General features: G+C 35.5%; 1 protein-coding gene across 1 annotated transcript; it reads right to left on the bottom strand.

Moving 5' to 3' along the window:
• Positions 1-6,633: 6,633 nt before the first annotated feature.
• Positions 6,634-9,591, bottom strand: LOC130461323 (protein FAR1-RELATED SEQUENCE 5-like). Its single transcript, XM_056829373.1, has 3 exons — positions 9,466-9,591; positions 6,720-7,859; positions 6,634-6,663 (listed from the first exon to the last, which is right to left on the bottom strand). The coding sequence occupies exons 1-3, from the start codon at positions 9,589-9,591 to the stop codon at positions 6,634-6,636; spliced, it is 1,296 nt and encodes a 431-aa protein (XP_056685351.1).
• Positions 9,592-13,490: the final 3,899 nt, after the last annotated feature.

The following is a 13,490-nucleotide window of genomic DNA, read 5'->3' as shown; positions in this document are numbered from 1 at the left end:
TCAGAGATTATGACCACCACTATTGAGGTAGCAGAAAGTGGATTAATAAGGGTAAAGACATAGGGAATCATGCTTGGGATGCCGTTACAGAAGAACCTATGGGAATAAGTGTAAATAATGACCTAGAAGAAAATGATGTTGCTGTGGAGAATGAGAATGTAGGTGTTGAGGCAGAGAATCCTAACCTAGTGGCCCATGAGCCAACCATTGAATTTCTAGTGATTCAGATGCATAGCTCGAAAGTGAACAGGAGGTGGCAAGTGAGCCTAATCAAGATAAAGATATGGAAGAAGATGAAGACCCTGGAGAAGAGTTTGATGATTTTGAGATCTAAATTTCACTCCGCAAGTTTCAGGAGCAATGGATAGGCAAGAGGCCACAAATATTTTGAAGTCATAAATAGTTAATTAGCTCTTTTATGTTTTAAAGAATAAGTAGCGAAGCTACAACAGTTTAAAGTTAAAGTTTATTGAAGTTTGAAATGTTCTTTATTATTTTCAAGGATGTAATAAACCTTTATAGAGTTAGCAATAGAAGTTAAAGTATTCATTTCCAGTTTGAGAATTCCATTATTCGCCAACAATAGTTTATGTTTGTGTCATAGAACCTTTATGTTAATTTGAGGACAAGTGTGTTATTATGGTTTAGAAATTGTTATTAACATTCTTTTGAGGAATAGAGTTAGATTATTGATAATCCAAATGATCATGAGTTTATTTTGGGCACCCGAATGGGAATATTATTACTTATTTGTTGTGATTGAACTTCCATTCATTGGTTTTCAAATTGTATGTCCTTGATGGGGATATTTTCTTGAATGAGTGACGATGATTGCTCTATTATTGGTGTACATTCTTGAATAAGTGTTTGTTGATGCGATTTCTATGATCAAATCTAAATTTCTTTCGTAGAGGGGACATATGAGTTATTTTAGGTCGCACACTAGAATGTCAAGCAATAGTGAGTTAGTTGCTACTATTCGCCTTTTGGCGGGAAGACTGGCTGAAGAGAGAACTGAGCGTCCTGATTCTACTGGGGACATGTTTGAGAGACTAACCAAAGTTAAGCCACCATACTTTAAGAAGCAAGCTGATCCTACCTTTTTAGAGAACTGGGTTAGAGAGTTTGAGAAACTGTTTGGGGATGTGAACTGTCTTGAGAACAGGAGAGTGGGTCAAGTTGTACTGTACTTGGAAGATGAGGCTGATTTATGGTGGAGAGAAAATGGGGTTAGACTTAGCGCTGTTGAGATATTCAATTGGGCTTCGTTGTTACTGCCTTAAGGAAACTCCTTTAATGAGAAAGCAAAAGGCACAATAATTGATAAACCTCGTGATGGGATTGGCTAAATTTGTACAAGGCTAAGATAGACGTACTGTGGAATTCAGAAAGTAAATTTAAGGAACCATATTGGAAGATTGACCTCGTATAGATGTTTTGAGAAGTCCAAAAACCTTTAGTTTTTTTTTCTGTAATGCAAGTGAGGACTTGATGAATAAGGAGTGTGAACTATTTTTCTGCAGTGTGTTAGAAGTGGGTAAAGAAGTTGGAGTGGAAATCAAGGATGTAATTGCCATTGTGAGTGGATTCATTGATGTGTTTCCGAGTGAAATTGCAAGTATGTTACCAGCTAGAGCATTTGAGTTCACTATAGAGTTAAATCCTGAAACGACACCTATAAATGATCTAATTAGGACACAATCGCAATAGTTGTTTCGTTAAGGAGTATGTTAGGCCTAGTGCGTCACCGTGAGGAGCTCATGTGTTGTTTATTAAGGAGAAAGATAAGAGTATGGAATTATGCATCGAATTTAGGGAGCTAAACTCCAAGTATCATTTGCCTAGAATAGATGACATATTGGATCAATGAATTGGGCGAGTGTGTTCTCGAAGACTGATTTGTGTTTGAAGTATCACCAATTGAGGATAGCTGATAAGGGACTAAGACCTCATTAGGACTCGTTATTGTCATTATGGGTTTAGAATAATGTCTTTTGGGTTAACCAATGCACCTACCATAATTATGGATTTGATGGATAAGATTTTCTACGAATTTCGAATTAAGTTCGATATTATGTTATTGATGATATCCCGATTTGTTCAAGGAATGAGAAAGAGCATGACAAACACTTGAGAATTACTTGGAGACGCTTAGAAAGAATCTAGTTTTATTAAATGAAGTATACAAATCTTGAAGTCATATGTGTATAAGTGACACCGACGGAAAAGTAAAGGACTAAATTGATTGAGAGCTATGTTACGTAAGGGAGTAAATTTAAGAGAAAATTTGAGTGATCCAGGATCGTTAGAAATCATTTGTTGTCTTGAAAAGATGGTAATGTATGAATTAGTGAAAGTGCTAAGATTTAAGCCCAAGAGTTATACATCCATGAAAGCCGTAATGAGGATCACTAGAAAGAGAAAGCTGAGTAGAAGGAGTTTCTGTAGATCCTACTAAGAATCAAGTTGTGAGTGAGTGACCAACTCCAAAGGAACGTGTCTGATATCCGAAGTTTCCTAGGCCTAGCTGACTATTATAGGGAGTTTGTGAAAGATTTTCGAACAAAGAAAAACCAAGGACCAACTTGTTGAAAAAGGAATCGAAATTCAAGTGGAGTGAGAAATGTGAAGAAGCTTTCCAGATGTTAAAGGAATGTTTGACCTCCGCACCTGTCGTCACGACAATTGAAACCTTATGAAATCAATTACCCTACCCTTGATCTAGAGTTAGTTGTTATTGTGTTCACTTTGAATGATTTGGAGACATTATCTTTATGGGGCAACATTTGAGATCCTCACCATAAAAGTCTGAAGCTTTGGCAAAAAGGTCTAGTGAATCTTGGGGGCGACATTGAAAATGAGTACTGCTTTCCACCTGCGATCGATGGACAAACTGAGATTACTAACGGAAAATATGTTGAGATCCTGTGTTGTTGACTTTAAGGGTAATTGGGAAGACCATCTAAATTCGATTGAATTTCTTGCAACAATAGTTACTATGTGAGCTTTAAGATACCACCTATTGAGGCATTGTGTGGAAAGAAGTGTAGAAATCCCACTTGCTACGATTTTAGTGGAAATATAGCGTTGGGGAAATGATTCGATGAAGTAGAAATATCCAAAGTTATTCCTTGAGATGAGTTACGAGGGCGTAACTCGTTTTCTTTAAGGGGGGTAGAATGCGATAGAAATTCGCGCTTTTTACCTATTTTTATGGTATTTATATGCATTTTTATGCTTATTTTTAGCAACTTATTCATGCTGATGCAAAGTACATAGATTCTCCGCATAAGAAAATGTGTTCGTGAATATTACAAGTAACTTTAAGTTGGCAAAAGAGTGCACATGAGTGGCACAAGTACTTCTCCAATAGGAATAAGTTGAAAACTTTTGAAAAATGTGTGAATTTTCGGGTCAAGTTTCGGGACGAAACTTCTTTTAAGAGGGGTAGATTGTAATCCCCCGTAATTTTATACATTTTATTAATATATTTTAATGTATAGTTAATTATATTTAAATAGAATTTACGAATTTCAGAAATAAATATGTAATTTACGAATATTTATTTTTATACATTTTAAATATTTCAATGATTTATGAAATCAAAAATAATTTTAGAATTGATGTTGAAAGAATTTGAATTACGAAAACACAATTAAATTTAGAAAACAATCATAACCGATTTTGGATTCAAATACTAAATCTAAATCCTAATTCTAGCCCAATTGGGTGAAGCCCAAATAATAAAACCCAAAAAAATAATTACTCCCTTCTCTTTCAATTTCACGTAAAAAGCAAAAACAAGAAATCAAACCCTTCTCTCTCTCTTTCAACATTCACGTGAAAACCACTCTCAAGCCTCCATTGTTGTTCACGGCCGCCGTCACCACTCACCGGCGACCACCCTCACCGCAGCCTTCACGCCGGTAACCTCTCTCTCTCTCTCTCTCTCTCTCTCTCTCTCTCTCTCTCTCTCTCTTGCTTCGTTCTTTCTTTCTTCCCTTTCGTTTCCTTGCTCCCCTCACTCAAAATTCCTGTTTGTGCGAAACACTGCAGTCGCACGCAACCACAACCGACGCCGAGCAGCAGCAGCCGCCGTCGCTGCTCTCCTCCGACGCCCGGCTTCCTCCACCGTCCATCTATTTCGTCGGCCTCGTTCTCTCTCCTCTCTGTTTCGTCACTACTCCACGCTGGCCATCACCACCTTCGGCAACCAGCCCATCCGCAACCACTACGCGCCAGCCGCGTCTCCTGGCTCGCCTAACCACCGCCGCTGCCGCGCCCTGCCGCCCGCCAGCAACTCCTTTCTCCTCTTTTGGTTGTTTCTTGAACCCTAAGCTAAATTATTGTTTTTAATTACGTTTTAATAATTTAATTTATGTTTCTTGAATTAAATTTATGATTTTTATGATTAAGCTATGAATTTTCAGATTATATATTTTGATTAATTAATAATTTAATTTTCAGATTATATAATTGGATTGAAATAAGAATTTTAATTATTAAAGCATGAATTTTAAGTTTTAATAGTTTTAAAATCATAGTAGGATGATTATAAGTTATTAAAGTTATTGTTTTTATGATTTCAAACATGTTAATTATGGTTTGGGGTAGTTTGAAATTAGTTATATTGCTGGAATTTAAAGTATGATGCTTTGAAGAGTTTTCAACGAATTTCAATAATTAATATAATAATTATGATGCTAGGAAATTAAATATTCAAGTTTTGATATTGGGAAACGTTCTAATTATGTTTAAGAAGGGTTTGAAGCTCCCTAATGTTGCTGAAAATTCAATATGAATTGATATGAGTCTATATTGGTTGTTGTTAGGTGGAGAATTCTCTTTAGGCAACTTTTGAAAGTGTTAAAGTGGCCTATCAGTTTGTTTACACAAGGTACGTACATACCTGTGTGCTTGGAATGTGTGCTAATTGTTGAAACCATGTTGAATCTTGTTGTTAAACTTGGTTATGTTGATATTATTGTTGAACTTGGTGATGTTGATATTATGGACGAACTGGGTTATATTGAATGTGCATGTTTAATACTGTTGGGCAAACCTATTGAACGTATTTTGCACTATAAGAACTGTAACATGTTAGTATGGATGTTTGATACAAACATGTTGGTTGGGAACACTAGATTATTCTATATGATTGGGTTGGATCGATTGGTCGTTGTTCCCTTTCTATCTTTTCACTACTTTATAAGGGCGGAGGACCTTGTTTAGTAAGTTGAAACTTTATGCCCATATACAGGGTTGCTCATGGTTAAAGGAAAGGTTGGTTAAGTTGGAATGAGTCTTGATTGATGCTTTTATGATCACTTACTTAATTCCAAGATAAAAACAGTTGTGAACAAATGTGAATTGTCTGTCTTATGTAATGGTTGAGTCATAACGGAATCTCAATTTATAAATCATGTAAAGTGAAACTGAATAGCAATAGCTTTAGACTGTGCACGTCTGAAGTGACGGACAAACAGGAGTTGGGGTTCATGGTGGTAGCCCATGGCCTTTTCTGGGACCGGATTGATCACCGTGTCCTATTTTTATTTAAACGTTCCTCGATATCGCAGGTCAATGAGGTTACGGAGTCGCGCCCGTACCTCGTCTTCCTTAGTGAAGACTTCTGGATGGTCAACTCGGTCCATTGTCTATTTCAACTAAAATAATATTATGGTTATTAAGCCTAGCTTAGTCTAGTCAAGTATAGTCGTCAAATTATTATGTTTTGTCTGTCCTTACTTATATTTATTAGTATCATGTTAGGGTTGTTGGTTTGATAGTATCATGCTAGGATTGTTGTTGTTTTAATATGTAGTACTCAGCTTTGCTGATTACGTGCTTTGTTTGTGTGTGTTGATCATGGCTATGCCTTATTGATCCTGTGATGACCCATCTTTGGTGAGCAGTCTCTAAGGATCAATAAGCGTTGCCCATCTACAGGTTTGAAGATGATGCATCATTGGGATCGGGATTAGAGAGCTTGTAGTTCTATTCGTTTAATTAAGTGATTTAATTTGTTAACTTGGATTTGAAATTTGTCGTACTATTCGTATTTCCTTAATTCAGTTAATTGGTTCGGACCTAATATGTAATAGATTATTTATGAACCTAAAAGTTATTTTTATGTTTTCCGCTGCAAAATTCTGAATAAGCCGTAACGTTTTCACACGGGCGATAATGCCTTGATAATTCTCTACGTTTTATATTAAAAGGTTATTTTAGAAAAGAGGGAATTGTCGGGGTGTTACAACTCCACCTTGGACCGCCATATATATGTTGCAAGCACAAGGGAGTCCATGAGTGGACAATTTAGCACAACCACACCTCTCAAAAACTTCGGTACTTAACTGTCGCATCCTCGTATGTTCTTCCAAAATAAGCTCCAAAGCATGATGGGACACACGACCAACAAGGTGTTGGTATAGATAACTCTTGAATAACGCACCATGTCGCCGCCTTGAACTCTCTAATCCATTTTTAATCTCTGTAACTTGGTTAATGATAGAAGCATGCACTTTTCTAAAAACAGTGTCCAATGACCCTTGCGAACTTCCAAGCCAACTCTTTACGACAGAGTGTTGACTCTCGACCCTACAAGTCGTTATGTTGCCAAAGTGAAGGACCTCATTCGTCCAAGCTAGAACAAACTTTTGCCTATGATCAGTAAGCCATGTGTTGTGCACATAATCGATAACGCTCTGCCATCTTACATAGTGATCTTCCATGCTTGCAACTACACGATCATATTCTTCCACAGTCGACGCCTCCATGATTCTTTTCCAAACTCCGTTCTTGAACGCTCGACCAACGTCTTTGTTCTTGTTGCACAAAAATGATACGCGGGCCTCCACGTCGTTGTTGATATGCCAAGTACATAGCAAATGTCTGGAATTTGGAAAAACCTCGGCAACAGGTCTCATTAGACCACCCTCTTTGTCTGGCAATATTGCCGAGGGAATGACACCCTCCCCGAGGAGCAGCTTCAACTTCTGTAACACCCAACGGTAGCTCGCTGCAGTCTCGTCTTTCATAAATGCATAAGCGATTAGGAAATTCTGATTTGTCGGTGTCACACCAACAATCTCCAAGAAAGGAAATCCATATCTGTTAGTCTTGTACGTCGAATCCAAACCAATAACCAGTGGATATGTGCGTAACACCTCCACCATTGCAGGGTGAGCTAAGAATGCGCGGTTTATGACTTTACTCGTACGGTCACTGCAAGAGACCCAGTTTATGTAGTCGTGCTCTCTGGCTAGATGCAACATCTTCTCAGCAACGTTTCTTCCTTCTGAACCTTCTCGTCTCATCTTTTCTTTGAAGTTGTAAATGTGCCTCATGTTGGGATGTTCATCTGGAAACTTGTTTTTAATGGCCACCATAATATTTTTTGGCTTAGCTTGTGCATCGTTCATCTCGCGAACAACTTCCTTTGCACCCTGACTAAGACCACTAACACCACGGTGACCCTCGGGATATACAATCAATGTGTGATTATGTGTGTCACGATCATGAAGCAACTCAATAACCCAATTATTTTCTTCTACTCGTTGTTGTTCACACTTAATCATAAACCGACAACCACATGCCTTACTCTTTGTGTTTGGTCGTTTTGCGGTCTCTGGATCCCTACAATTGTTTTCCCTCCTTCCCCGATCGCATTTCAAGTAGCGGTACTTACGACCATCTTTTTCCGTCGTTTTGTACGAGCTACTTATCAATATGAACCCCGATCCGATAGCCACTTGCTTTGCCCAATTCGCTGCGTTTTCAAATCCATCAAATATTTCATTTGTTGCAAATAGATAACTATAATCAACACCGTCTCCACCATAATCCGGAATTGGGGCCTATAATAAAACATAATTTAATAATTAAAATCACTAACATAATTTCTAAAATTCATAAAAATTAAATTAAAATATAATTTCCAAATAAAATAACTATTAAAATGACACATGTAATTTCTAAATTTTCCTAAATGAACATGTAATTCTAAATTAAATAACAATTAAATTAACATATAATTTTTAAAATAATGTTACTTTGCGCGTAATAACTAACATACTTTCTAAAATCACTAACATAATTTTCTAAATTAAATAAAAATTTAATTATCATATTATATTCTAACTTTGCGCATAATAACTAACATAATTTCTAAAATATATAAATTCTAAAATAACTAACATAATTTTCTAAACTAAATAAAAATTAAATTAATAAATTATAATATTAATTTTGCGCATAATAACTAACATAAATTCTAAAATAAATAAATTTTAAAATAACTATATAATTTCAATTTCTACAAATTTCTAAAATCACTAACATAATTTTCTTAAATAAATAATTATTAAATTAACTAATTATAATACTAATTCGAATAACTTTACATTAAAAAAATAAAATTTTATTTAAACAAATTTGAATTTCAGATTTAGTTTTGGCGCACAAACATTGCATGAAGGACATGTAACTGGCGCACAAACATTGCATTGGTGCCATGAACCTGGCGCACTGAATTTGCACCAATTCCATGGACCTGGCGCAAATTCTGTGCGCCAGTTACATGGAACTGGCGCACAGAATTTGCGCCAGGTCCATGGAACTGACGCACAGAATTTGCGCCAGGTTCATGGAACTGGTGCAAATTCCGTGCGCCAGGTTCATGGAACCAATGCAAATGGTGTGCGCCAGAATTTAATAAAAAAATTAAAAAAAAACACTATTTTTACCTCCTCCATTGAAGCTTACGAGCTTTCCGGGAGCCGATTTTCCGAGACAAATTCCACGACTATATACACCGCCGCAACTCCCACATGAATTATGAAGAAACAAACGTTTTCCGGAGTTTCAGTTTTCCGGCGATTAATGAAGAAACATGTATGAATTTCAGTTTTCCGGCGAATTATAAAAGGGGTAAAAAAAAATCTCGCTGGAATTTCATTTTTCCGGCGACATTCCGGCAGCCAGTTGGTGGGGAAGGAGGGTTGAGAGAGAGGTGAGGGAAAGGTGAGGTGAGAAGGGTAAAAAAAAGGAAAGGGAGGGGTAAGTTTTTATAATGGTATTTCTGTACTTTCACTATGAATAGTAGGGCGTTTTTAGCGTGGGCGGGCGTCGAATAGCGATACACATTTTATTTCATTCAATTATTCTTCTTAATACCCGTGTCCGGCCAAGTGTATCTCTTAAAAAAATACGGAGGGAGTATGGGTTTAAATTTCATAAAATTTACAACCAAACACCAGGCCCGGCCCAAAGGATATAGAGGCCCTGTTCTAAAATGAAATTTAGGCCCCTAAAAATTGTTACAGATTTCAATTTTTTTTACTAAAGTAGTGAAATTCTGGAAAACATAAAAAGAAATAAAAAGAAAAAGAAAGCGTTGGTATCTAAATTTTGCACGGAAAACATAAAAAATAAGCAATGGGCCCAACTCTTGTTAAAGTTCACCTGTAGTCCATAGAATGTGTAATTACAAATGATTTTTTCCATCTTTTCATATAGTAGGGCCAAACGTTTTTTCATTTTGGGGCCCTTGTAAATTATGGGCCCTGTTCTGAGTCCCATGATAGCCATGTTGATGGCCGGGCCTGCCAAACACATGGTATGGGTTTATACCATTCTAAACTCATACCTCATACCTAAATCCGCGAACGAAACACCCCCTTACTCTTTCTCAAATATACCCCCGAAAAAAACACCAAATTATTTCATAATAGACCTAATCATGGGTCAGGTAGGGAGTGGGCTAAAAATTAAGGACCATTTCTAGGTCAAAGCCCGGGCAAAAGTTTCATGACCAAACACGCTATTTCGGGCTACAGTAATTTTCTTTTCAAGTCAGACCAGAATTTAAACCAAAATCTTTGATTTGGGGTACCCAAAGATCCAAAATACCAGACGATCGAGTCCTTTGGGTTTGAAAATTCTGTTTAAAATCCCAAAATATATTTTCGGGTCTGGCCGACTAGTCTAGAACAACTCCAGTTCATACCAGCGAGTGGGTGAGAGAAACGAGAGGGACAATTCATGAAATAGAAGATGGGCGATCATACATAAAAGCGGGCGATGAATAGTAACATTTTTATAAAAAAAATCTAAATGTGTGACAAGGACTTTGCATGTGTAGCTAATTGTAGTTGTAGGCTTATTATTTCTGCGTAATTTGTCATTTTCATTTATCTTACGGAGTACTCCGTATTTGCTAACTAGAGGCATGAAACTAAGCCCGGTTCTTTTAAGCTGAAATTACTTGAAATTAAATTAAATTAAATTAAGTGTACCGAAATTAAATTAAATTAATTGAAATTAAATTAAATTAAATTAAGTGAATCCTGATCCTGAACTGAAATAAAATTAACTTAACTGAAATTGAATTAAATTAACTTAAATTAAAATTAAATGATAATAATAATAATGATAATATAATAATAATAATAATAATAATAAATAAGGACCATAACAATAAAAAAAAATTGAATAATAATGATATAATAATAATAATTAATAATACTCTGTAATAACGATAAATAAAATAATATAATAATATTAATAATCAAAAGGTCTTGCGCGCACAAGGTGTACAATAAATTTATTGTACACCAAGATAACTTTTACTCATTTTTTTGTAACTTTACCATAATTTTGATTAACTTTTATATTAGGAAAAAAGAAGTTGATAGATAAATATTTTAAAGGGTTAAATGATTAATTTTATACATTATTAATGATTTTGAAGAAATAAGTTTTATTAAAATGATTAAAAAAAATCACTTAAAAATAAATAACTTTTACGTATATAAGCTTAACTTTTAAGCATTTTGAGTTAACTTTTATTCTGGTGTACAATATTTATTGTACAACCTTTGTAAATAAGAACTTGTGATTAATAATATTTAATGGATAAAAATAATAATATAATTATTAATAACGATAATAATAAAAATAAAAATAATTGTTAATAATAATAAAAATAATATTAATTTATGAACATGATACTGGAGTACTAATTAATAATAATAATAATAATAATAATAATATGAACGGTAAGACTTATCTCGGGTTTAGGCCAGACTATGAACGGTAAGACTTATCGTTCGGTTCTTTGCTATCGGTTGGGTATTCCGTTGTTCTCTGATTCGACGCCGTGTTCTGCTTGCTCTCGGGTTTTCGATGAGGATATTTATGGGGATCATGCTGTGTCTTGTGCTGGGATCGTGGGTATCAAACATCGACATAATGTTGTTCGTGATACCCTTTTGGATATTTGCTATCGGTCGGGGATTTCTGCTCGAAAGGAGGTTGATGTTGGGCTGACTAGTGAGAGTGATGGAGCTCTTCGTCCTGCAGATATATTGCTTTATTCTTGGGATGGCGGTGTAGATGTGTGTGTTGACTTGACTGGGTCTTCACCTATGACGCAATCTGGGTTGTCAGACTTCGTTCCGGGTCGGGTTGTGGCGGTTGCTGCGCAGCGGAAGCAGGTTAAGTATGCGGCACGTTGTAGGGCTTTGGGTTACGGTTTCTTTCCTTTTTCCTTCTCTTCTTTTGGGGAGTTAGAGAAAGGGGCTGTTTCGTTGCTGAAGCGGGTCCAGACGTACTCCAGGGCTCAAGACATAGGGGCACGGGCAACTGCCCACATTTTCAGCAGGATCGGGTTCGCCATAGCTAGAGGAGTGGGGGCCCAGATTGTATCTCGGCTCCCCACCAACTTCTTGTAGTTTACTTGATCTATGTAGCTTGTTAAGCTTGTAACGTTTTGGTGGTTTCCCATAATAATAATAATAATAATAATAATAATAATAATAATAATAATAATTTGAATAATAATAAAAAAAATAAAAATAATATACGGAGTAGTATAGTAATGATACCATTATTATTATAATAATAATTTTATGATTAATATTTTGTAATAATAAAACAATATTAATAATGATTGTATTGAACTAAAAATAAATTGAAATAACTGAATGGGAATTAAATTAACTGAATACTCCTGAATTGAAATTAAATTAACCGAACTGAAATTTAATTAAATAAAAATTAAAAAATCCTGAAAAAAGGCATTTATAAGCTCAAAAGAACTGAGCTTAAGTTTGAATTCAGGAGATTTGTAGGAACAATAAAGCGGGAAATGAGATGAATACAAAATCTACTGTTGTAACTTCATAGGCACAAGGGAAAAGTGCACTTGCTTGATGATATTCAACCAAATAGAATTATACTACGTAGAAAGGCAACAAGCATAATAATTAGTGGTCCTACAATAATTATACCCTAAAGTTTTGTGTTGTTGAAAAATTGAGTAACAAAAAGTGGTCCAATTCACCAACGCCTAAAGGTAGCAAATTGCTAAAATGATCTTACATTCATATGTAAACAGTAGCATTCTATTTACCAATTTATCATAGTGTGCCGAATTAAGTAAAATATTACTTTTATGGCGTAAAAAAAATGTGTTTGGCAATTTACTTGACTATTTAGCATAAAATGTTAGTGTAATTTTGTGATTCTCACGTGTGCTTTCAAAAATTGGGGTAGAGGTCGTATTTCTGTTGTCTACCATTCATTTGGGAATTGGGATCATGATTGAACAAATAAGGTATAAATGAGGGGGGCGCACCACTTCTCTCGATGTTAAAGTGCCCAAATGAAGATCATATTCCCAAACCCCACTACAAGATGATCATTTTAGACACCAAATATTTTAGCCACGTCTAGAGTTGTCAAATTGGGTCATGCATACGGGTTTAAAATTAATCAATTATGTTCGGAATCAGATTGATTACATATGAGTCTAGTCATGACGAAATCGTTTAATGATGGGTCAATGTTACTATTTGAGACGACACGGATAACTTCATATCAATTTGAATTCTAGTGAAATCGAATCATTTATCGTTTCGGGTTCGACTAGGTTTATGTTCAAATAAATCTTATTTTTCAATTTGAAGTAGCTCAAAGGTTTTAGACGATTGTGTACCGATTTATTCACGCCGTGATTGGTTTGACTGTTGTGCAATTTTGACCATTTTACTGGGAGTATGGTCATGTTTGGATCGGCCGAGTTCGGAGTCTCAATTTCGGCTTAAGTTCAAATTAGACGAGTCCAAGTTTCGGGCTGATTTACTATTAAAGTTCGAACCAAAGAACAGCCTGATTCGAGTAGGAAAGTTCCATTGCTTGAGTTGGCCCAACTGACAACTTTCTGATTGGAGAAACTTTTCATCTATTCCTCAAGAAGCCCATAACTCCATTGTAGCCAAGTAATGGATACTCACTCCGTTTTTTTATTTTTGGTTACCCTTTGACTTTTGACTTTATTTGTTTCTTACCATTACTCATAAACGAATTACGGAGTATTAACTTTGCAAAAGGTCTTGTGCGCGCACAAGGTGTATAATAAATTTATTGTACACCAAGATAACTTTAACCCTTTTTTTTGTAACTTTAACCTAGTTTTGATTAACTTT

This window comes from Spinacia oleracea, chromosome 5 (genome assembly GCF_020520425.1).
Source record: "Spinacia oleracea cultivar Varoflay chromosome 5, BTI_SOV_V1, whole genome shotgun sequence".
Taxonomy (NCBI): domain Eukaryota; kingdom Viridiplantae; phylum Streptophyta; class Magnoliopsida; order Caryophyllales; family Amaranthaceae; genus Spinacia; species Spinacia oleracea.
The sequence above is the reverse complement of the archived record's forward strand: the minus strand, read 5'-3'. Positions and strand labels throughout refer to the sequence as shown.